This window comes from Hyperolius riggenbachi, chromosome 10 (assembly GCF_040937935.1).
Source record: "Hyperolius riggenbachi isolate aHypRig1 chromosome 10, aHypRig1.pri, whole genome shotgun sequence".
In the NCBI taxonomy this organism is placed as follows: Eukaryota; Metazoa; Chordata; class Amphibia; order Anura; family Hyperoliidae; genus Hyperolius; species Hyperolius riggenbachi.
Genome location: NC_090655.1, coordinates 148,756,873 through 148,781,971, shown reverse-complemented (window position 1 = coordinate 148,781,971; position 25,099 = coordinate 148,756,873). Strand labels below are relative to the sequence as shown.

General features: G+C 45.1%; 1 protein-coding gene across 2 annotated transcripts in view; it reads right to left on the bottom strand.

The window, feature by feature from the left end:
* The window catches only part of LOC137535824 (uncharacterized), a 30,327-nt gene extending 6,749 nt beyond the window's left edge, over window positions 1-23,578 (bottom strand). Inside the window, exons 1-2 of one of the 2 annotated variants that reach the window (XM_068257715.1) lie at window positions 23,520-23,578; window positions 499-625 (exon numbers count right to left, since the gene is read on the bottom strand). In XM_068257715.1, coding sequence (XP_068113816.1) covers window positions 499-601 — 103 coding nt within the window. In that variant the 5' untranslated portion in view covers window positions 602-625; window positions 23,520-23,578. Of the gene's footprint in view, window positions 1-498; window positions 632-23,519 lie in introns of both variants that reach the window. The other variant, XM_068257716.1, reaches the window with a different exon arrangement.
* Window positions 23,579-25,099: the final 1,521 nt, after the last annotated feature.

Genomic DNA, 25,099 nt, shown 5'->3' with positions numbered 1-25,099 from the left:
GGCCCACTAGGGCCCCTCCTTCATCCATCTTATTAGCTTTTTATTGGTGCTATGCTGATAAGGAACTCCTCAATATGTGCATTGGATAGCGATAATTATCTACAAGCTATTTCCTTACTCTGATTACATTTTTCTGACACTGCAGCTGTCCTTGGTAGGTTTTTGGTCTCCATATTAATAGAGTGCTTGGGGCCCCATGTAAAACTTGCAATTGTGCCCCAAGCTCCTTAGTTACGTCACTGTGTGAGGATAGAGAGCTCCATTTGATTTCTGCCCAGTGCTCTATCTCCTTTAAAGCAGTGTTTCCCCAAAAATGTACTCAGGTCCTACCAATAGAGTCTTTTAAAGGTATCTTACATAACTACAGTAATTAGTGTCTTAGAAGAGTCAATAACCCATTAGTTTTGAGGTAAACACTTGTCTACAGCAAAACTTCCTACCCCTGTGATTGGAAGGAGTTCCTCTAAACCACTAAAGGTTACATGCTTTGTCACTTACCATTGACCTGTGAGTTAGCCTTGAGAGTGTGGTCATGATGGTGCTCATGGTGTTCCTGGGAGTGGTGATGGTGATGTTCTCGTCCTCCTTTGACTCCAGACATGGTTTTTGATGGATTTGGAAACCACTGAAACTCACCAAATACGATAAGAAAAGATGTAAGATTTTTCTGATGCTTTTCAGATTACAAGACAGCCTCTTATATACACCTGTCAACAGTACTTGGAAGGCTTGCCAGGTGACGTCAGGTAAAATTCTGAAAATTCTGGAATGGCGCTTTTTGACATCGATCACTACATTTTTTAAGTTGGTTTTCACACCTACGTTCAGGTGTACTCAGCCAAACCCCTACCAAGTTAAATAGGAATTACATGATTCATATTCTATATCATTGTACACATTGTACACAGAATCACCGGCTGTCATGTAAGGGTGAGCTATATACTAACACCTAATCAATAATGAGGTGTGGCCCAGCCTTCAACAATGAAGCCTCAGAACCTGTCTGCAGTCATTATGAGTGACTTATCCACATACTAGTAGTACAAGTTTGTCAAAGAGATTCTGGTTTTATGAGGATAACTTAATTGTAGCAATTTTTCTGATAAACTTTGTTCTGATATTCTCCTCTTCTTTTAACTTGTATGATGTAATTGCTTTTAGGACCCTTAAACTTACATCATGTAAATATTATTTATAACTTGTATATGTAATATGTTTTAAAAAAAAACATTTATAAATATATTTGCAAGAAACATGCAAATATAAATGTTATAAAAAAGTTAGCCAGAGGAGGGTAAAGATGAGAGTCCACTTCCAAAACCGTAATTTTTGTACTAAGTGCAATTGTTATTTGTAACTCATCAGTGTACTAGTGTGTGTGTACTACTAGAGCAGTTTTTTCTCAACATTTTATTGGTATGTACCCCTTTTAAAAGCTTGTACTCGCCAAGTACCCCCTAGCATAGTAAACCTTATCACAAGTACTCCTTGACAAATAAATATTTAATCGTAGTACATAATAATTGGTTCTAAACAATTTCCAAGCATGTACTATTGCTTATAATTAGCTAAAATACTAATTTGGTGTTGTTTATTTAGGATTTATCATTTTCTAAAACTCATTTTGTTATACTTGGTTAAGTATATCAAGCCTGAGTAACCCCTGGAACAATCAGAAGTACCCTCTGGGGTACGCGTACCGCATGTTGAGAACCTAGGTACTAGAGCCATAAATAAGTATGGGGATAACTGAAGTTTCTCAGCTGTGAAAGGTAGAACACCTGGATTTTGAGCTCCAGGAAGTCTGGCATGTAGTGACAGGAAGCCATAGCAAGTATGAGATTCTTATATTGGGCTTAAAGGAGAAGGCAGAAGAAAGAAGCAAGAAAGTAAAGAAAAGTAACAGATGAAAAACAGAAGAATACAGACTTTCATTTTTCTTGTTAACCACTTAAGAACCGCGGTGTTAAACCCCTGTAGTGACCAGGCCATTTTTTACTAAATAAGGCCACTGCAGCTTTAAGGCCTCGCTGCGGGGCTGCACAACTCTGCGACACAAGTGATCCCCCCCCCCTCTTTTCTGCCCACCAACAAATCTCTCTGTTGGTGGGCTAAGATCTCTGCCAGCAAGTTTATTTTTTAAAATAAATGTTTATCTTAATATTTTTTAAATACAATTCCCTATTTTTTTTTTTTATAATCCTCCCTCTCTCCCCCCCAGCCAATCAGCGCAATCGGCTGTCATAGGCTTCAGCCTATGACAGTGGATCGCCTTTGTGCCTCCGGAGGGGACTGCCGAGTGATACGGCAAGAAGTTAATAAAGTTTCGGGCTAGCTCACAGTGCCCAGTTGCTTTGCAGAATAATTCTGCACGTCAACTCACTGCTCATATAATTCTATTGTTCACAGTATTGTGTTGTAACAGATTGCGTTATTCTAACTGGCTGCATGCAAGCTTTGCATTAATGTCCTATGTCTAGTCTCCATTGCTGTTAACTTTCATTTTAACGCATGTGTTATGTAACTTACCAGTGTGACCGCTGTGAACTCAGCCTTAATTAAAGCGGAATATAACCCTGCATTTCAACTTTGCTCTAAAACATTATTTACAGTAAATTATATGCAACCAGCATTTTTTTTTTTACTAGACCAGCATTGGAAGGGTTACACAGGGCTTTAAAGTTCCTGGAGATTTCTGCAGACGCATCCGAACTTGAGAGAGATACATTTTGTTTACATAAATGTATCTAAGTGTTGAATGTGACTCATCTCTCTCACTGAGAAGGAGTTGGAGGACAGCCAAAGAGTGTGTAACATTTCTAAATATATACATATAACTAAATAGAATGTAACTATCTGAACCAGTGGCGTAGCTAAGGAGCTGTGGGCCCTGATGCAAGTTTTACAATGGGGCCCCCCAAGCACTCTATACATAACAATTGATACGGAGCACCAAAACCTGCCAATGGCAACTACAGTGTCAGAGGTGCAAGAAGGGGACGGGGAACAGTGGGCTAATGATTACTATTATTCAAAGTATCTATACAAGTGATTATTATGAGCACAGGACCAAAAGAGAGCTAATACTGAAGTTGAGGGAGGGCCCTCCTGGGCCCCTCTGGCCCAAGGGCCCCGATGCGGTCGCTACCTCTGCAACCCCTATTGCTACGCCCCTGATCTGAACGTCTGCGTATCTCTCCACGGAACTTAAAACCTCTGTGTTTAACCCTTCCAATGCTGGTCTAGTAAAAAAAAAAATGCTTTTTGCATATAATATGCTGTAAATAATGTTTTAGAGCAAAGTTGAAATGCAGGGTTATATTCCGCTTTACCTTTTTACACTAAATAAGTATACAGTCTAAAGTAAGCCTCTATACCTATTTACTTGGAAGGAGATGGACCAGCACACAACCCATTGCACCCTGTGTGCATAAAAATCTGTGGTAATTACTATGAAATGCACATTTTTGCAAAGGTTACCCAGAAATGCACTGTAGACAGCACATGTAGGGGCAGAGCTGGGACAAGGTCCTCCAGCACCCAAGGCTGAGACACCAAAGTGCGCCCCCCCATCCCTTCCACCCCAGCCGTCACACACTGATTGCTATTAGACTAAGAAGCGCCACAGGGCCCACAACCTCCCCAACGCCTTAATATCTAGTTATCTGGCTTGCAGTCACTGCCATGTATCCCCTTTTCTTATTTCTTTCTGCTTCAAACACAGTTAGGAATGAAAGCTGAATGAATTGTGCGCCCCCTCCTACACTGCGCCCTGAGGCTGGAGCCTCTCCAGCCTATGCCTCGGCCCGGCCCTGTGTAGGGGGATAACATCTGGTACAATGCAGAACTACAAACCTGTCTATGCAGTTGTATAGGCAGTGAGTTCATGCTGCACAATGCACTGCACACAGTATCAATAAACCATAAACTGCTTTGTTTACATTTTATACAATATTTTTTTTGGGGGGGAGGGGGGCATTTAGGAAGAGCTCAGCCCTGCGGATCATGTAGGCTACTTTTTTTTTCTTTTTTGTCTTTAAAATGCTTGTAGATCATGCTTGTTGGACAGGGAGTAATTCACACACTACATGATTTGATTTCCATAAATATACTATATACCGTATATACTCGCATATAAGCCAACCCACATATAAGCCGAGGTACCCACTTCTCCCTTAAAAACTAGGAAAAAGTGTTTAACTCGCATGTAAGCCCCCTCCCCAGCACAGTCCCCGTTTACTGTATGAATACAGTCCGACTGAAGTTAAAGTGCCATTTACAAACCAGATTAGTGTGTATTAACTATGATTATTAACCATACCAGGAGGGTATACATAATAAAGAAAATGGGCAATTACACACATATAAGTCACAAAACAGGCAATTCTCCTATAATATTGTCTCTAGCAGCAATAATAAGCAAGGTATTTTGGTAAGGTATATACATAAAGTGCAAATGCTGTGCAATATATATCAAGAAACCAACAACCCCAAACTAAATAGTGCCAAGAGGGATGACCCTTACCAGAAATATGTGCTGAGAAGAGCCACCAGGACCCCCACTGTATGGGCAGAGGGGAGCAGATCTAGCAGGGGCTGCTGCATGTGTCAGTGTATCTACTGACCTTTCTGTTCCTCTGGAAGCATGTGGAGTGCAACAATGATATGACACTGGTGCTGAGCGGGTTTGCAGGGGACAGAGGATCAGATCGGTTCCTGGTGCCTACCCTGAAGTGGATCGGATTGCCGGACGGGAGTGGATCTTGCAGGGGCAGCTGTAAAATGGATGCTGGCGCCTTCCCTGTCGCAACATGCTTCCCTGCATGTTGGTTCAGATGGCCGGAAGAAAGCGCATTTGACAGCGGAAGTTCGGATGGCCGGCGGGTTGTGTAGGAGTGACGTCAGTGCCCTGTTTATCAATGTGTCATCCCTAGAATGCCCTTTAGCGGCACTTTAGAGATGACACGTGGGTAGATAAAACAGGGCACTGACATCAATGCTGCACACCTTGCCGGCCACCCGCACTTCCACCATCAGAAGCGCTCTACACCAGTCATACGAACCAACATTCAGGAAAACATGTTGTGACAGGGCCGAAGCCAGCATCTATTGTAAAGCAGCCCCTGCAATGTCCGCACCCCTCCGGCCATCCGATCCACTTCAGGGCAGGGACCGATCTGATCTTCTCTCCCCCGCAAGCCCGCTCAGCATCAGTGTTGGCCGGCACACATCCAGAGGCACAGAACAGGTCAGTAGATACACTGACCCATACACATCAAATTGGTGACCCACATAGAAGCCGACACTCCCACTTTAGGGCCACTTTTTTGGACCCAAAAATTCGGCTTCCATGCGAGTATATACGGTAATAAAACCGCAGGTGTCCTTGCGTCATCCTGTCCCTGTGTCCGTGCTTTTTTTTTTTTTGCTACTGCGCAGCATGGACAGCCGTTGAAAGAGGAGGACGGAGCCGGGCGGACGGGTGCGCGGTGAACGAGCGTGGTGGACGGGTGCACGCACATGCGCACTGTCTGGAGGCAGTGGTTTGAAGAGACCTAGAGCCCATTTTTAAATGGGCTTAGGTAACCTAGTTGTATATTCAAGGAGAACAGGCTGGTGCTAAACACTGCAAAAACCGTCGAGCTAATTGTCGACTTCAGAAGGTCCGCTTCCACCCCACCCCCAATTCACATCGACGGGACGGAGGTGGCAAGAGTACCCTGCGCTCGCCTCCTGGGCACCACAATCTCCAGTGACCTCACCTGGAGGCCCAACATCACCGTGGTACAGAGGAAAGCCCAGCAGAGACTGTACTTCCTCCGCCAGCTGAGGAAGTTTGGCATGACCCAAGAGATTCTGACCAACTTCTACTCCGCTACCATTGAGTCGATCCTCTGCTCATCCATCCTGGTCTGGTACGCTGGCGCAACCGCCAGCGACAGGCACTCACTTCAGAGGGTCATCAGGGCGGCAGAGAGGGTCATTGGGAGACCCCTCCCCTCACTTGCCCTCCTACACAACAAAAGACTGAGATCGAGGGCCCTGAAGATCGCTAACGACCCCTCCCACCCGGGCCACTGCTACTTTAGTCCGATGCCACTTGGACGAAGGCTTCGGGCCATCTCCACAAAGACGGCTAGGCATAGTAATTCCTTCTTTCCCTCAGCCGTCAGCCTCCTGAACTCCCTCAACATACTCCCCACCAGGGCACCCCCATGCAATATAGAACTGCCACGGACAGAGCCAACTGCTGCTCTAGCATGCAATCTGTAAACGCAAATGTAATGTACAATGTAAATGCAACTGGGAAGCAAATGTAAACGTCTGCCACTGACATGTGAAATTGTAATTGTAATTGTAACCGTCTGCTACTGACATGTATAAGTGTAAATTTTTCTGTTCCTCCCTTCTGAGCCAAATGTACTGTGCCAAACCCAATTCCGGGCATGACCCAGTCATGCTTGGCGAAATAAACGATTCCTGATTCCTGATTCCTGATATTCTTAGTAAAAACTTTAGTTCTAAAGTGCTTCTGTCACACAAGATATTTTTCTTTGTTGACCATATTCTGAAAATACAAGTTGCTTGGCTTTATTTTTGATTATCTGGCTGTAACACATTTTGAATTACCCACTTGAAAGACATTTGCAGTGAGTGTCCATTTGCATGGCAATGAAACAGTTTCCATTGTGTATTGGTTATGCGGAGAGGTGCAGTGTGATCCGAGAATCTGCAGCATGCTACAGATTCTTGCACAACCGTATCCGCCTGTCTTCCTATACACTTCCACATCTCCCGATGCAGAAGTGACGTGAATGGGAGCGGAAGTAATGCGTAGCCGCATCGTATCCCTTCGTCTCCCATTCGCTAGTGGAACCTGGCCCTTAGGAGTGTCAGAGTACCTCATCTTCACACATATTCCTGGAGTGTGATTGTCACAGGGCAGTAGTTTCCCCCTTTTCTGTGCCCAGTGGGGTGGGTGGAGCTGCAGCATGAAAGCTAGGATTATTTAATCCATGCCTAAAAACAGATTTATTTTCTTCATTACAGTCTGTCTGTCTCTCTGTCTGCGCTGCCAGTAGCCCTGCTAGTCCAGTTCAAAGTATGCCTGGGGCGCCCGCCTCTCATGTGCCCCAGTTTTTTGTGATTTTAAATCTTACTTTTGTTTTTTTGTAGCTCCTAGTGTACAGACCGGTTCAAGCTACAATGGGGCCCCAGAGCAAAAGTAACTTGGGGCCCCCTAGCAACACACAGGGGGGACTTCTCTCCATGGCGTTTCTCTTCCTCTTTCCCTGCAGGCATGTATGGGGTCACCATGGCTGGAAGGGAGGGGGAACTCACCTTGGAGGCCCCCTACAGGCTTTGGGGCCCTGGGGAAATTGCCCCCTTTGCCTCTATGGAAGCGCTGGCCTTGTGTACAAGCAGGGGCGTAACTAGAAATCACTGGGCCCCCCTGCGAATATTTGGATGGGGCCCCCCCCCCCATAGGTGCCAAATAATCGTAATAGGGCAGCGTTTCACTGTAAATTAATTGTAAAGTGGGCAGCATTTTACCAGACAATCGTAATGTGGGCCAGAAAATCGTAATGTGGGCAGAGTTCACCAGAAAATCGTAATGTGGGCCTTTAGAAAATCATAATGTGGGCAGAGTTCACCAGAAAATCGTAATGTGGGCACCAGTCACCAGAAAATAGTAACGTGAGCAGCAGTCACCAGAAAATAGTAACGTGAGCAGCAGTCACCAGAAAATTGTAACGTGGGCAGCATTCACCAGACAATCGTAATGTGGGCAGCGTTCACCAGAATATCGTAATGTGGGACAGAAAATCGTAATGTGGGCAGAGTTCACCAGAAAATTGTAACATGGACAGCATTCACCAGACAATCGTAACTTGGGCAGTGTTCACCAGAAAATCGTAATGTGGGCCAGAAAATCGTAATGTGGGCAGTGTTCACCAGAAAATCGTAACGTGGACAGCATTCACCAGACAATCGTAACGTGGGCAGTGTTCACCAGAAAATCGTAATGTGGGCCAGAAAATCGTAATGTGGGCAGAGTTCACCAGAAAATCGCAATGTAGGCAGCAGTCACCAGAAAATCACCATGTGGGCAGCAGTCACCAGAAAATTGCAATGTGGGCATCAGTCACCAGAAAATCCTAATGTGGGCAGCAGTCACCAGAAAATCCTAATGTGGGCAGCAGTCAGTCACCAGAATGTCGTAATGTGGGCAGCAGACACCAGAAAATCCTAATGTGGGCAGCAGTCACCAGAAAATCCTTATGTGGGCAGCAGTCACCAGAAAAATCGCAATGTGGGCAGCAGTCACCAGAAAATCGCAATGTGGGCAGCAGTCACCAGAAAATCCTAATGTGGGCAGCATACACCAGAAAATCGTAATGTGGGCAGCAGACACAAGAAAATCGCAATGTGGGCAGCAGACACCTGAAAATCGCAATGTGGGCAGCAGACACCTAAAAATCGCAATGTGGGCAGCAGACACCTGAAAATCGTAATGTGGGCAGCAGACACCTGAAAATCGTAATGTGGGCAGCAGACACCTGAAAATCGTAATGAGGGCAGCAGACACCTGAAAATCGTAATGAGGGCAGCAGACACCTGAAAATCGCAATGTGGGCAGCAGTGACCAGAAAATCGCAATGTGGGCAGCAGTGACCAGAAAATCGTAATATGGGCAGCAGACACCTGAAAATCACAATGTGGGCAGCAGACACCTGAAAATCGTAATGTGGGCAGCAGACACCAGAAAATCGCAATGTGGGCAGCAGACACCAGAAAATCGCAATGTGGGCAGCAGACACCAGAAAATCCTAATGTGGGCAGCAGACACCTGAAAATCGTAATGTGGGCAGCAGACACCTGAAAATCGTAATGTGGGCAGCAGACACCTGAAAATCGTAATGTGGGCAGCAGACACCAGAAAATCATAATGTGGGCAGCAGACACCAGAAAATCGCAATGTGGGCAGCAGTGACCAGAAAATCGCAATGTGGGCAGCAGTGACCAGAAAATCGTAATGTGGGCAGCAGACACCAGAAAATCGCAATGTGGGCAGCAGACACCAGAAAATCGCAATGTGGGCAGCAGTGACCAGAAAATCGTAATGTGGGCAGCAGACACCAGAAAATCGCAATGTGGGCAGCAGACACCAGAAAATCGCAATGTGGGCAGCAGACACCAGAAAATCATAATGTGGGCAGCAGACACCAGAAAATCGCAATGTGGGCAGCAGACACCTGAAAATCACAATGTGGGCAGCAGTGACCAGAAAATCATAATGTGGGCAGCAGACACCAGAAAATCATAATGTGGGCAGCAGACACCAGAAAATCGCAATGTGGGCAGCAGACACCTGAAAATCACAATGTGGGCAGCAGACACCTGAAAATCACAATGTGGGCAGCAGTGACCAGAAAATCATAATGTGGGCAGCAGACACCTAAAAATCACAATGTGGGCAGCAGTGACCAGAAAATCACAATGTAGGCAGCAGACACTAGAAAATCATGTGTGCAGCAGACACCTGAAAATCACAATGTAGGCAGCAGACACTAGAAAAAAAAATGCACCTGTGAAAAAAAAAACAATTCACTTACCTGACAGAAGTCTTCTCCTCTCCCGGCATCTGGCTCGCAGCTCCCCGAGTCCTGCTGCAGCACATCTCCCGCGCTGACAGGCAGAGTGCAGGGCTACGGCAAGATGGCTGCCGAAGCCCTGTACTAGAGACACAAATAGTCTCCAGTGTAGGGCTTCTTCGGCGGCCATCTTGCCGTAGCCCTGCTCTGCCTGCCGGAGACTATGCAGGCTGCTGGTGGACGCTGCGGCCAGTTGAGCACCTTGCTGGGGGGTCCAGAGCAGCGCTCCCCCCACGCACAGTGAGCGGGCCCCAGAGCAGCCCCGGGCGGCCGGGCCCCCCTGCGGCTGAGAGAGTCGCATCCCCGGTAGGTACGCCGGTGGTGACAGCCTTTCCTCCTCCGGGCCCCTGACTTGCTAGGGGCCCCCCTGCAACTGCAGGGGCTGCAGGGTCTATTCCTACGCCCCTGTGTACAAGTCAATTGGTAGGGAGGCTTGGAGAGGGATACCTGCATGTGGTGCCCCCTGCTAGTCACATAGTCTACAATTGTGTGTGACTGAACTCTCTCTCCTCTCTATGGCCATCCATCTCAGCTCTTGCTAGATTTTCTACTGCAGACACAGGTGCAGTATTTTCATCTTTTTAATGGCAGACAGGCTGTCTGCGGACCAATTTAAATGGCAAGTTGCTGTCTTGGCGTGAGCATTGGCTTCTTGTGTTTTGCACAGTATGTCCTGTCAGATATCCTGCCAGCGTAGTACACAGTTGCCTATCAACCCAGTCCACAGTCTGTAATGCTGGTCCCTGCTCACCCAGCCTGAAGTCTCTCGTCTTGGTCCCTGCCCATCAGGTCAGTCCATCATCTAATAAATCAAATAAGCAGGGGCGATAAGGAAAAGTTATTGCTTCAAAAAGAAGCCCGCTGGATCAACCATTTGGATGTCATACACCCAAAGAGGGATGAATGAACATGTGCAATGGAAATGTTTTTTGTAAATTTGCTGCAATGCATTTATGGATTGTTTATGCAGTTAGCATTTGACTGGTATATTTATTGTTACATTATTCATCTCTCTCTTTACAGGTCGGTGTTCATGGGTAGCCCTAGTGGAGTGCCCGGGGAGTACGGTCAGTCATATTAAGTAGATTTTGGGTAGCCCTTTAAGGAATGCCTTTGATATGACATTTTAATGTTTTGCATTTTTGTACTTGTATTTATAGTTGATATACTTAGGATTATATGACTAAATAAAGGTTAGTGTTTGCAATTGAGACAGCTAGGAGTGACCTATGTCTAGGTAGTGTTTTCCACGCCCCCTATCTTAGGGGTGTGGCTCCTGCATCTTTATAAATGTAGGTGGTGATGTTGGGTTCATTATACACCTGATGAAGAACCGTGATGGTTCGTAACATGTAGTGTTGCTCCGCTATCAATATATGCTCTAATCAGCAAGCCTGTTGTGTGAGCCGCCTCTTCACTGTTTGTTTGCCTGTTAGGGCTGGTTCAGACGGACGTTTGCAGAGCGTTTACAGTCAGCGTTCAGGGCTTGGTGTTAAACGCTCCCATTCAAGTGAATGGGAGCGTTTGTACCAAGCTTTCATGCGCGTTTGCACAAACGCGGCGTTTGGGTCCCGATTTTCTCTGGCGTTCAAGGAGCCCCTGGAAGCTACATGTAGCTTCCAGGGGAGGTTAACCGCGACGGCTAATGTCCCCCTAGGGGAAGAAAAAACGCGACCGCATCCAAACGCACACGAACGCTGCTGAACGCGACGCCAGCAAACGCAACGCCTCCAAACGTCCGTCTGAACCAGCCCTTACTCAGGGGGGTGACCTGAGTGAGGTGTAGCACCGGCATCACAAGGAATAGTATTCCTGTGGCTGTTCCAGTACCGTAACCTTTTCACTTTGAAAGCTGGTCCCTGCTCACCCAGGCTGCAGTCTCTCGTCCAGGTCCTTGCCCATCAGGTCTGCACTTTGTTATCCTGGTCCTTGCCCATCCTGTCCTCAGTCCATCATCTTGTTCTCAGCTGGCCAAGTCAGTAGTCTGCCATGCAGATCCCACCCTGCCCTCTCCAAACTGTAGAGTATGCCCTCATGTTATTTGTCACTAGTGCAGGCAACACCTGGGTCTACAACCAGGTGGTCACCAGCAACAAATATTCTGGGGAAGAGCAGGGGTCACTTACACTCTGAAGCCACACGTTTCCAGTTCTGGGATCAAGAGGGCAAAGACACTCTCGTTCTGTCTCTGTACTTTGCGCTATCTCAGTGCAGCACTTTACACCTTCTCTTTGCAGCACTTTATCCTCTCTGTTGTATGTCTGTGGGTTGCAACATTTTTCACTCTCTTTTAATAGCACTTTACACTCTTTCTGTCTCTGTGGCACGTTGTGCTTATGGCCCCTCTCCTGCACTTTTTACTCTCACACCCTTTAGGAAAACAAGTTTGCCTTCTTAAAACAGAAGGTATTTGCGATTATTCAGATTGGAGTGAGCATATGATATTCTCTCACAATGCTGAATCACAGTTGCTCACAATGCTCATCACTGCTGGATATGCAAATCATCCTTTGTTGTCCCTGTGAGCCAACCACACCTCCAGAATTGCTGAAATGCAATGATGTGTCAGCTTGTTAATTGTACAGAGCCACAATAATCCAACATACACATGGATTTTTGGTCCTTTGTAGCCCCTTACACACTCCAAGGAGTTCTTGTTCGCCCAGAGCTGGGTAACCATTCTGTAACACTCTTTCTGTCGGATTTTGCTTTCTCTCTTTCTGCTGGATTGTATGCTCTCTTTGGAACGTTTGCAGAACTTTGCAGAATTTACCACTCTCTCTACTATCACGTGCCCTCTTTCTCTCTCTGCCATCTTGCATTCTCCTTCTTTATCTGGACACAATGCTATTAGAGATAGATAACATACAAATAAAAAGAGGAAGGAAGGAACAAACTTTTTTGCCTACTTTTTGGTACTTTATCAATTGCATAGTACTGAAAAGTTATTTTTAACAGAAGATAAAAAATGATCTAGGAGAAAACGTATGGGAAAAGGTGAAGTGAATAAGGGCCAACGGCAAGCAAAAACATCTCAAAATAATTTTGACAGAACCCTGTTACCTATTGTTGGTACTTTTTCTATTGCAAAGTACTGAAAAAGTTTTTTTTTTTTTTTAATTATCTTTATTTTAAGTTCTTTCAAGATATCAATAACATACACATTCAGTATATAATATAAGAAAAATAGTCACCAATTATTTATTGTACACAATAATCCATCTATATGTAATGATGTGGTGTTTTGGTGTACACAATTGGTGATTATTGGTGATCCGCAGTATCACCAGTAATACAGATATATTTGATTATATGGTGATCTGTGGATTCACCAATAATACAAATATTTATACGTACTCTGGAAAACACAAGGTACAGATGATATAACTTGTGAAAAACCCACCACACTGACGTTAACTCAGAGGGATGGTGACCTCTGGAAGGAAGGGCAGTGTGTGCGATTCTGCGACTAGGATAAGAACGCAGAATCACGTTCCTCAACAGCAATGATATGCTGAGGAGTTACTGAGTTCCCCGCAAGGAGAACTCAGCAGAGTTAACCCTTTAGTGGACGAACCACTAAAGGGGGCGAAAACAAACGGAAAACGGTTCGGTATCAGAACTGGCAAGGAAGTACCGAATCGACAGACAGAAATCAAGATCAGAGGTCAAGCCAAGGTCAGTAACGGAAAATCAGATGGGCAGAGGTACAGAATCGAGAAACACAAGAGTAGTCAGAAGCCAAGCCAATAGTCGGTAACGGTACGGGCTGGCGAAGTACAAAATCAGGAGACAAGAGAATAAACAAGTAACAGGCAAAAGGTCATACACAATATACAATGCAATTAGTACTTTAGGCTATCAACAGAATCTGGCTAAGTGTGGATCCCCAGCTCCAGCCGGTTCTAGCACACTTTGGGATCTGACTAGGGTCTGAGCGCTAACACACAAGTATTCGCTGACTGCAGACAACTTGCAACTGACAGAATGCCTGCTTTTATACTGTGCTGGACTCAAACAGCTCGCCCAGCCATTCAACCAATCACAACATGGCTCAAGGACCTTGCAGCACAGCTCAAGGACCTTGCTGAGGTCAGCTGACCAGCTGGTCAGCTGACTCTCCTTCTAAGAGTATAAAAGGCTCTACTGCACACGCGCGCGGCCCCTACGGGGTCCAGACTGTCATGAGAGGTGTCTCGGCGAGCAGCATGCCATGAGGCCTGTGAAGGTGTTCCAGGAGTGCAGCCTTGGCGTGGAGTACGCCAAGAGGTCTGCGAATGAGCGGTGGATCGTGCTGCCGCTGCGGACGTGGATGTTTCTCCGCGTTCCGCATGCGACCATGCGGGCGGTCGTGCTGCTGATGCGACCACGGACAATCCTCCGCGTTCAGCCTGCTGTTGCCTCATTACAGTACCCCCCCTTTCAGGCATGACCTCCGGTCATGCCTCACCAGGTTTCCCAGGATACAACTCATGAAATCTCCTCCTTTTCTCCTCAGCATGCAGATCTCGAAGGGGAACCCATGACCTCTCCTCTGGCCCGTACCCCTTCCAGTGCACCAGATACTGGAGCTTGTTGCGTGAAAAACGGGAATCTAAAATGTCCTGGACTTCATATTCTAATTTCCCATCCACTACCACAGGAGCAGGGGGAGTAGAATCTACCCTTACCGCAGGCTTCAATAAAGAAACATGATAAGCCCTGCCACATCTCATATTAGTTGGTAATTTTACCTTGTAAGTGACCTCATTGATCTCACTCTCTATAGGGAAAGGCCCAATAAACCGAGGACCTAATTTTGCTGATGGTTTCCTGAGAGGAATGTGTCTAGTAGAGACCCAAACATAATCTCCTGGAATGAAGTTCCACTCAGTGGAACGTTTTCTATCAGCAAATTTTTTTGGAACAGAAAATGCTTTGTCCAAATTATCTCTGACCCTCCCCCAGATCTCTCTGAAAGTCCCCTGCCATTCCTGGAGAGCTGGAAGAGGTGACTGCTTGACTGGAAGTGACGTAAACTTAGGACACTTCCCATTGACAATCTGAAAGGGAGAATAACCAGAGGATGCGTTTTTCAGGTTATTGTGGGCAAATTCAGCAAATGGAAGGAATCTTGTCCAGAGATGTTGTGCATCTGCTACGTAACATCTAAGAAACTGCTCCATGGACTGATTGATCCTCTCCGTCTGCCCATTAGTCTGGGGATGGTAACCTGAAGAAAATGATAAAGAAATCCCCAGATCCTTACAAAAGGCCCTCCAGAACTTTGACACAAATTGTCAGATACAATATCCACCGGAATTCCATGTAACTTAAAGATGTTATTAATAAACAAATCTGCCAATTTTCGGGCAGATGGAAACCCACACAGAGCAACGAAATGTGCCATTTTACTAAATCTGTCCGTAACAACCCAGATGACAGTGTTACCTTCAGATTCAGGCAGCTCACCCATAAAATCCATGGAAATGTGGGACCATGGAACCTGTGGAGCAGGCAGGGGCTGAAGAGAGCCTGCTGGAGCTTTTCTGGAGGATTTACTCCTGGCACAGACAGAGCAGGACTTAACAAATTCCTCACAATCAGACATGTAAGAAGGCCACCAGACTGCCCTACTCAAGAGTTCCTGGGTTCTGGCAATACCTGGATGTCCCACATTCTTATGTTCATGAAACATCTGGAGCACCCGTTCCCGAAAACGAATAGGGACGTACAGAAGTCCCTCAGGTTTTCCATTGGGAACATTGGACTGACATGCAATAAGCGATTTTGACAAATCTTCAGAGATCTCAGTGGCTGCCAGAAAATACCTCTCAGGTAGAATATTGACAGGAGCGGCTGGTGGGGCAGATTCAGATTCAAAACACCTGGATAAGGCATCAGCCTTAACATTCTTATCCCCGGGCTTATAAGTTATGATAAAATCAAACCGGAAAAAAAAAAGTGCCCATCTCGCCTGCCTGGGTGTCAATGTATTCGAGGTTCTTATGGTCGGTATAAACAGTAAAGGGAAATTCTGCCCCTTCCAACCAATGACGCCACTCCTCTAGAGCTAACTTAACAGCCAACAATTCCCGAATCCCTACATCATAATTCCTCTCTGCCGGTGCAAATTTTCTCGAAAAAAATGCACAAGGATGAACCTTATTATCGGGTCCAAAAGCTTGCAAGAGGACTGCCCCAACCCCAAACTCCGATGCATCTACCTCTACGATGAAGGGGCGGGTGACGTCAACATGACGCAATATGGGGGCGGAACAAAAATATCTTTTTAGTGATTGAATGGCCTCAATGGCTTCTGGTCACCAGTTAGTCGCATCAGCGCCTTTCTTGGTCAACTGGGTCATGGGGGCAACAACTGAAGAGTACCCCCTAATAAACCGCCTATAATAATTAGCAAAGCCTAGACATCTCTGCAGGGCTTTGAGGCCTGAAGGCTGCAGCCAATCCAAAACTGCTGAGACTTTGCTTGGATCCATTGCCAGTCCAGAGGTGGATATAATATACCCTAAAAATGCCACCTCTTTCACCTCGAAGAGGCATTTCTCCAGCTCAGCATATAACTAGTTCTCCCTGAGCTTTTGTAACACAAATCTTACATGCTGCCTGTGTTCCTGTAAGTTTTTTGAAAAAAATAAAATATCATCAAGATAGACCACTGTGAACCTGCCAGTCACATCTCTGAAGATATCGTTTACAAACTCCTGAAAGACAGCTGGGGCATTGCACAATCCAAAGGGCATAACTAAATACCCATAGTGACCATCAGGAGTGTTAAATGCGGTCTTCCACTCGTCGCCCTCTCTAATCCGAATAAGATTGTATGCCCCCCTCAAGTCTAACTTTGAAAAAACACAGGCCTCAGTAATCTGAGTAAACAGGTCATCAATGAGTGGAAGAGGGTATCGATTTTTGATGGTGATTTTGTTTAGCTGCCTGTAGTCTATGCAGGGGCGAAGACCACCATCCTTCTTTTTAACAAAAAAGAAACCTGCACCCGCAGGAGACTTGGAGGCACGGATAAATCCCTTCTCCAATTTTTCCTTGATGTAATCTTTCATTGCCTCCTTTTCAGGGCTGGAGAGGTTATACAAACGACCCCTAGGAGGCAGTGTACCCGGTCTCAATTCAATGGGGCAGTCATAGGGTCTATGTGGAGGCAACCTGTCAGCAGATCGAGGACAAAATACATCGGAAAAATCAGTGAACTGAGGTGGGACCCCCTGGACCTGTACTTCTGAAGCACACACAGAGATAGATTTGAGACAATTTTCCTGGCAATAGGAGGACCAGGCAGATAATTGGCCCTCTTTCCAGTCTATTTGAGGGGAATGCTTCTTCAACCATGTTAGCCCCAATATGACAGAGGAGGTGGCCATCTTTAAAACATAGAACTGGATGACCTCAGTGTGCAATACTCCAACCTGAAGTGTGAGCGGCGGAGTTTGACAAAGAGGTGTCTTGTTCTGTAAAGGAGAGTCATCGATTGCTGTAACATAGATGTGTCTTTGTATGGGAAGAATGGGAATGTTAAAGTTCAAAGCAAGGTCTCTGTCAATGAAGTTGGCAGCTGACCCAGAGTCAACAAATGCAGAGGTTAAGAAGTCACTGTTCCCCCAATGAAGAGAACAGGGCAGCAAGATTTTATTCTGACATGGAGGTAGAACTGGCTCGCTTAGGGTGGTACCTCCAACCATCCCTAAGCGGACAAGTTTTCCGCCTTCTTACTGCAGTTCTGCACTCGATGCCCCTTTTCCCCACAATATAGACACAGACCCTCCTTCCTTCTCCTAGCTTTCTCAGCGACTGAGAGTCGTCCGTGCCCCAACTGCATTGGCTCCTTCTCTGGAACCTCAGGGGAACCCACAGTAGAGGGCGCTCTAACTAGCACAGATGACCTGCCCTTTTTGTGATAACGAATGCGTCTATCAATTTTAACCGATAAGGCAATAGCCGCATCTACATCTTTGGGCTCAGGATGGCCTATCATGACATCAACAATGGACTCGGAGAGACCGGTCATGTATGTGTCTAGAAGAGTGAACTGATCCCACCTCGCTGAGACCGCCCACCTTCTAAACTCGGCAGTGTACTCCTCTATCATACGATTGCCTTGCTTTAGGCATCGGAGTTTACGCTCGGCAGTGCCAGGTAAATCAGGATCCTCATATATGATGGCCATGTTCTTGAAAAACTCGGACACTGAAGATAAGGCAGAGTGACCCTCAGGTAAGCTGAAAGCCCATGTCTGAGAATTCCCTTGTAACAAAGTTTTAATAAGAGTTACTCTCTGTACCTCAGAACCAGATGACATTGGCCTCATCTGAAAATAGGCTAAACAACGATTTTTGAAATTACTGAAGTCGGAGCGAGAACCAGAAAATCTTTCAGGAAGAGCCATCTTAGGCTCGCTACTGGCTGGGGAGGGCAGAATATTAAGTGGTGCCGGTAGTTTCTGAAAGGCCTCAGTCAGCTGGTTGATCTGGGCCTGCTGAACAGCAACGGTGTTTCTAAGCTCATCGACTGCTGTAGTTAAAGTCTGCAACTGCTCGGCAACTCCCTCCATGATACTTTTACTGGTCTGCAGTACTGTAATGATGTGGTGTTTTGGTGTACATACTCAGAGTTTTCTGATTATTGGTGATCCGCAGTATCACCAGTAATACAGATATATTTGATTATATGGTGATCTGCGGAATCACCAATAATACAAATATTTATACGTACTCTGGAAAACACAAGGTACAGATGATATAACTTGTGGAAAACCCACCACACTGACGTTAACTCAGAGGGATGGTGACCTCTGGAAGGAAGGGCAGTGTGTGCGATTCTGCGACTAGGATAAGAACGCAGAATCGCGTTCCTCAACAGCAATGATATGCTGAGGAGTTACTGAGTTCCCCGCAAGGAGAACTCAGCAGAGTTAACCCTTTAGTGGACGAACCACTAAAGGGGGCGAAGACAAACGGAAAACGGTTCGGTATCAGAACTGGTAAGGAAGTCTTGAATCGACAGACAGAAATCAAGACCAGATGTCAAGCCAAGGTCAGTAACGGAAAATCAGATGGGCAGAGGTACAGAATCGAGAAACACAAGAGTAGTCAGAAGCCAAGCCAATAGTCGGTAACGGTACGGGCTGGCGAAGTACAAAATCAGGAGACAAGAGAATAAACAGGTAACAGGCAAAAGGTCATACACAATATACAATGCAATTAGTACTTTAGGCTATCAACAGAATCTGGCTAAGTGTGGATCCCCAGCTCCAGCCGGTTCTAGCACACTTTGGGATCTGACTAGGGTCTGAGCGCTAACACACAAGTATTCGCTGACTGCAGACAACTTGCAACTGACAGAATGCCTGCTTTTATACTGTGCTGGACTCAAACAGCTCGCCCAGCCATTCAACCAATCACAACATGGCTCAAGGACCTTGCAGCACAGCTCAAGGACCTTGCTGAGGTCAGCTGACCAGATGGTCAGCTGACCCTTCTTCTAAGAGTATAAAAGGCTCTACTGCACACGCGCGCGGCTCCTACGGGGTCCAGACTGTCATGAGAGGTGTCTCGGCGAGCAGCATGCCATGAGGCCTGTGAAGGTGTTCCAGGAGTGCAGCCTCGGCGTGGAGTACGCCAAGAGGTCTGCGAATGAGCGGTGGATCGTGCTGCCGCTGCGGACGTGGACGTTTCTCCGCGTTCCGCATGCGACCATGCGGGCGGTCGCGCTGCTGATGCGGACGCAGACAATCCTCCGCGTTCAGCCTACTGTTGCCTCATTACACTATACCATACAATATAATATATGTACCTCCCCGTTCCCTATAAAACTGTACTGTACTCAACTATTATACCTTCCAACACGTGTAATCGTGTATACAATTGTGTCTTTTTCATGACCTTTCTCTTCTTAGATTTCTATACCCCCCATACACATCTCCCAATTCCCAACATACGAACCTCCATTCACTCCCCTCTCCACCCCCCATGGGTCAGTCCATTACATCTTTGTTTTAGCTCTCCCTTATCTTACATCTCCTGTCAGTTACTACCCCAGGGGTCTCGCCTCTATTCCGATTTATTCCGCATTCTCTCATATTCATCTGAGGCTTTGAATTCACGCCATTGTTTCCATCCTCCTCGTGTCTCCCTATATCTCCGTGTACAAAACTAGTTAATTCCTCCATCTTCCAGACCCCTTCTAGTTCCACAAACCATTCCCACACCTTTAGGCTTTGAGTTAATTTCCAGTGCCTTGTATGAGGGCCCCGGCTGCATTAACAAGAAATCTCATCAAAAACCTCTCATATCTCCTCAATCGCCACTCATTGCAATGCAGTAAAAAGAAGGCAGGGTCCTCTGGGGGTTCCTCCCCTGTTATTTGGAAACTATAGTTTTTCACAGAACCCCAGAACCCCCTTATTTCTTTACTCCCCCCAAAAATATGCAGTATGTCTCGCTTTCTCTCTTCGCACCTCCAACACTGTGCTGAAGTACCTGGGTACATCCTACTCAGCCTCTCAGGCGTAAGGTACCACCTTGCAAATATCTTATATCCTGCCTCCTGCCACCTTGTGGATATAGATGACTTACTTGCCATTTTGTTTATTTCTTCCACTGTTCCTCTGTAAATGCTCTTTCCAGGTCCTTTTCCCAACCAGCCCGCACTGAGGCCACAGGGTCTTCTGTCTCATTCAATAAAGCATATACCTTTGAAATGGTCCCTCTCCGTTGGCCCCTTCCCCTACACATCTCTTCAAATGGGGCATTTTTCCTACTTAGGGCCTCTTTAGAGCCACATCTTTTCAGAAAGGATTTAAATTGAATGTGACTCCATTCATTTATTGTTCCTCTCTCCCCTTTTCTTTCCAATTCCTGCAAGGGAACCCATTCTCCAATAACCACTAGATCTTGTGCTATTAATTCCTTTTCTCCCCTCCAGTTGGGATAGCTACCTGGATGTATACCCGGAAGAAGGTTTCTGTTTCCCAGTATGGGCATAAGGGGCGTTGGCCAGGGAGATATCTCCTCCTTTGCCCTACATTTTTCAGAGGTCCCTACCGTATATTTTACCATTTCTGCCCCTTTGCCTTGTACATTCTTTTTGTTTTTTTTCTGAGGACTATAACAATTTTTTCAAGGGGCACCCCACTATATCTTCCTCTAGAGATACCCATTTCTTTTATTCTACATGCCTGTGCCAATCTACTATTTCAGTCAATATCGCAGCTTCATAATAATACTTGAAATTTGGTACCACCAGCCCTCCCCTCTCCCTTTCTGCCGACTGCAGTCTATAGCTTATTCTCGTCTTTTAGCCCCTATTTATAAATCTATTAATGCAACTTGCTAGTTTTTTTTTCTTTTAAGATGGCACTGGTATGGGTAGTGCCTGGAACAAATACAGTAAACGAGGAAGAATATTCATTTTGATTATGGCAACAATGCCAAACCATGAAAATTTTGGTTGGTCCCAGGACTCCAGGTCCTTTTTTTACCTGTTCCAACATCGGGTAATAATTATGTAGTACCATTTCCTTTATACTAAACATCATCTTTAAGGAAAGGCGGGGGGAAAGGCTGCGCATCCCTAGACACATGTTGCAATTGAATGGTTAATCGCACAGGCATACCCCGCCTCTGCCAGACTGAAAAATGCATGCCCTGCATCCAAGACAAGTGCTAACATTTATTAAACTAGGAGGAACTTTAGCTTCCAATATGGTTTGCATGCAAAGTATATTATACTAAACACTTGCGCCACGGTGAGGCAAACCTCCGGGCAAGTGACCTAACCTAAATTCAAAACCTTGGGAGCAGCTAAGCAAAAAAAATGTGTAACTTACATTTGGTTGAACAGCGAGGAGAACGCCAGCGCATACCACTAAGGCTGCATCTGAAATGACCACCAGCTCAGTGTGCAGCACCTAAATAGATTTTCAGCACACTTCGCATTCAATTCAGATGCAAATCATAATGATTTGCATCTGAATTGAATGCGAAGTGTGCAGAAAAACTATTCAGGTGCTGCACACTGAGCTGGTGGTCATTTCAGATGCAGCCTTAGTAGTATGCGCTGGCGTTCTCCTCGCTAAACATCATCTTTACTCCCAGGTACTTCTGCGCTTTATCCAGCCATTTAAATGAAAAATTCTCCTTCAGCAGGCTTTTCTGGCTCTCATCTAACCCCCAGGCTAATGCCTCACTTTTATCAAAGTTAATTTTTAAATTCGATACCAAACTAAAGTTATGAAATTCCTGCATCAAGTTTGGGAGAGAAATATGCGGCTCCACAAGATAAAACATATCATCGGCGTATGCTGCCACTTTGTGCATTTCCCCTTACTTCAATGCCCCGTATGTTGGAGTCCCACCTAACCCTGCACAAGAAGTCCCACCTAACCCTGCACAAAAATCTTTGTTCTCCTTTATGCCTATATATTTCAACACCCCTTTAATGAAGGCCCACTCCACCCAGTCAAAAGCCTTCTCAGCATCTGTAGATAGAAACATGACAGGGTTGGAGTGGGCCGTCATCCACTGAGCCATGTTGATAGTCCGTATAGTATTGTCTCTGGCTTCCCGGCCTCTAACAAACCCCACCTGATCTAAGTGTATGAGTTTATTTATCATAGGGGATATTCTATTGACCAGTACCTTCGCATATAATTTGACATCCACATTTAACAAGGCAATGGCCTATAACTCTGACATTGTGTGCGGTCCTTTCCCTCCTTGTGCAGAAGAGATATAAAGGATTTTTACATTTTACATCTCTTCTTAGGCAGCAGTTTTCATATCATATACCTCAATGAGAAAGACTCCAAATAGCGTAATACCGCTAAAACAATTTATTTCAAAAAAGCAATTGCACTTACATGTCCCATAGATAAAATGCGCATAGAGTAGTTTAAGCACGGGTTCTTGCATTATATCTATCTCCTTCTGTAGCTTTTTTTTATTGTCTCTTCCATAGCTCCAGTCCTTCCCTGTAACTCGGCCATTTCTTCTCTGATCTCTGCTATCTCTGTCTTCATTGAAGCCACTATTTGGTCTGTTTGGGCCTCTAGGTCTTGCCTTGTTGGCATACTCCGCAAACATCTCCATATCGCCTCCAAGTTACAGCTCTGGTTAGTTTCAGAGCCTGGAGAGCTGATGGTGGAAGGACATTTTTCGACTGTTCCTTTCCCCTCTGTAGACATTCTACCTGTAGCAGACCTATCTGATGTTGGTGAAGAACTTACTCACTGATCTCTGGGTTGCTATTTCTGTTTCTTTAAGAGCAGAATTCTTCACCTTTTTATCCTTATTCTTCACTATCTTTTCAGTTTAAAACACCAACACTGGTCGGATTTCTCCGCAAAACACTATACAACAGGGTAATGACCCAATTCACTTCTCTATATATCAGGCTAAGAGGCTCACAGGCTTGTTAGTAGGAAAATAGTAGCAGCTGTTAGTAGCAGAGTATCACTAGTATTTAGTAGGCCAAGTGTTTAATCCAGTTCACTTCACCATTTGGTAGAAATGGCAATTTAATACACTTCACAACGTAGCAGATTAAATGTCTAACAGTCCCGTTAATAACAGGATATCACTAGTAGTTCACAGTCTAGTAAACAAATTATTCAGACCAGCTCACTTTCTAATATAGCAGGCTAGTAACTTAATTCATGACTGATCAGGGTAGTAACAGTCCCGTTAAGATCAGGATATCACTAGGAATTCACCGTCTGGAAGATCAATTCCAGATCACTTCACAGTGTAGCAAGCAACAACTTAAAGAGGAACTCCAGCCTAAACAAACATACTTTCATTAAGTTACATTAGTTATGTTAATTAATAGATAGGTAATATAATCTCTTACCCACACAGTTTTAAAAGAACAGGCAAATGTTTGATTTCATGATCGCAGCCATCTTTTTGGTTGACAGGAGGTGACAGGGAGCATGAGACACAGTTCCAACTGTCCTGTGTCCTGAGCACCTCTCCCAGTTGCTAGGCAACGTGAATAACAACGTAGGAAATCCCATCATGCTCTGCACAGCATCAGGGGAAAAAAGCCCAGGCTTTTTTTCTTTGATGGGTGGAGCTTAGCAAAAATGCAGCTAAAAATGATGCCTTGGTAAGAAAACCAAAGTTCTGATGCTGTGAAACTGTTAAAGAAACACCAAGCCTTTTCAGTTCTGCTGAGTAGATTTTTAGTCCGGAGGTTCACTTTAATTCACTTCACAGTGTGGCAGACTAACAACCCAGCAGTTTTGTTGATAACAGGAGGTTAATAATACTTCATCATCCAATACAGCAACTGTTCTATCCTTCAAGCCTAGAGATAAAGATCTATTTTATGTGTATTTGTTAAAGCAGCTGCAACCCTAAGAAAGATGGTATCCCCAACCACCAGAATTATAAGTTATACAATATGAATATGGGGTGCGCTAGTGGTACTAGTTTAGGCCAATATAGAGTAAAAGTATAATTTAATATTTAAAATTTAAAAAGATACATACAAGTACAATTTATGCAATGAACATAAAATACAATGATACCCAGGATCCTGTTTCATACAGCATTTACCCACAGTCACACTGCAATAAGTTAGTAGGCGAAATAATATTTCACCTCTAATACTGCTCAAATGTGAGCTGGTAATCAACTGTCACCTCAGCCCCAGGAGACAGACTGATGTGTAAAAGCTGGCCACTAATGTTACAATCTTTTTCAACCAATTTTACCAAATCTATGAAGTAGAAGGGTAAATTGTGTGAATGTACTGAATGGATAATTTAGGCAGTTACCTTATATTACATAGAAATGGTAAGATTGGATGAAAGAGATTGTATCGTTAGTGGCCAGCTTCAGTCTATTAAAACTATATACCTATGTCACCAAAGGGTGACAGTTTGTCTCCTTATAGTAAAAAATAGTGTCACTTTAAACAGAGAGCACGGAGTTCTTCTTATAATGAAAAGTTAATGTCAGTGTCACTTTAGACAGAGAGCAAAATAGTTCTAGTAAAGTGCAAAGAGTGGATCTTACCACTTGCGTGTAGGTACAGTTCAAATCAAGGTTCCTCCAGGAGTACACTTGGATCGGTGCAGAGTGTGGAGCTTACCACCTCCATTTGGATACAGTTCAGTGTGGATAATACTTAGGACCGCTCAATCCAGATAGCTCCGGCCGGCAGAGTCTATCTGGAGAGTCTATCCGCAACTGAATGGTTTGGTTGAAGTGCGCAGGGTCAGCCGACCCGGTCCTGAAGTGCACGTATCCGTCTGCACCCATACCTTTAGATGGAGCTTTCCCTTTCTGCATGCAAGATATGAACTGGACTTGTAGATAGATCAGTTCCTTGCTTTTATGTTCAAGTTTTATTCAAATAGTGCAGCCTTACTCTCCCAGACTCCTTTGTAGAAAAAGATGTTTGAAAAAGATTGTAACATTAGT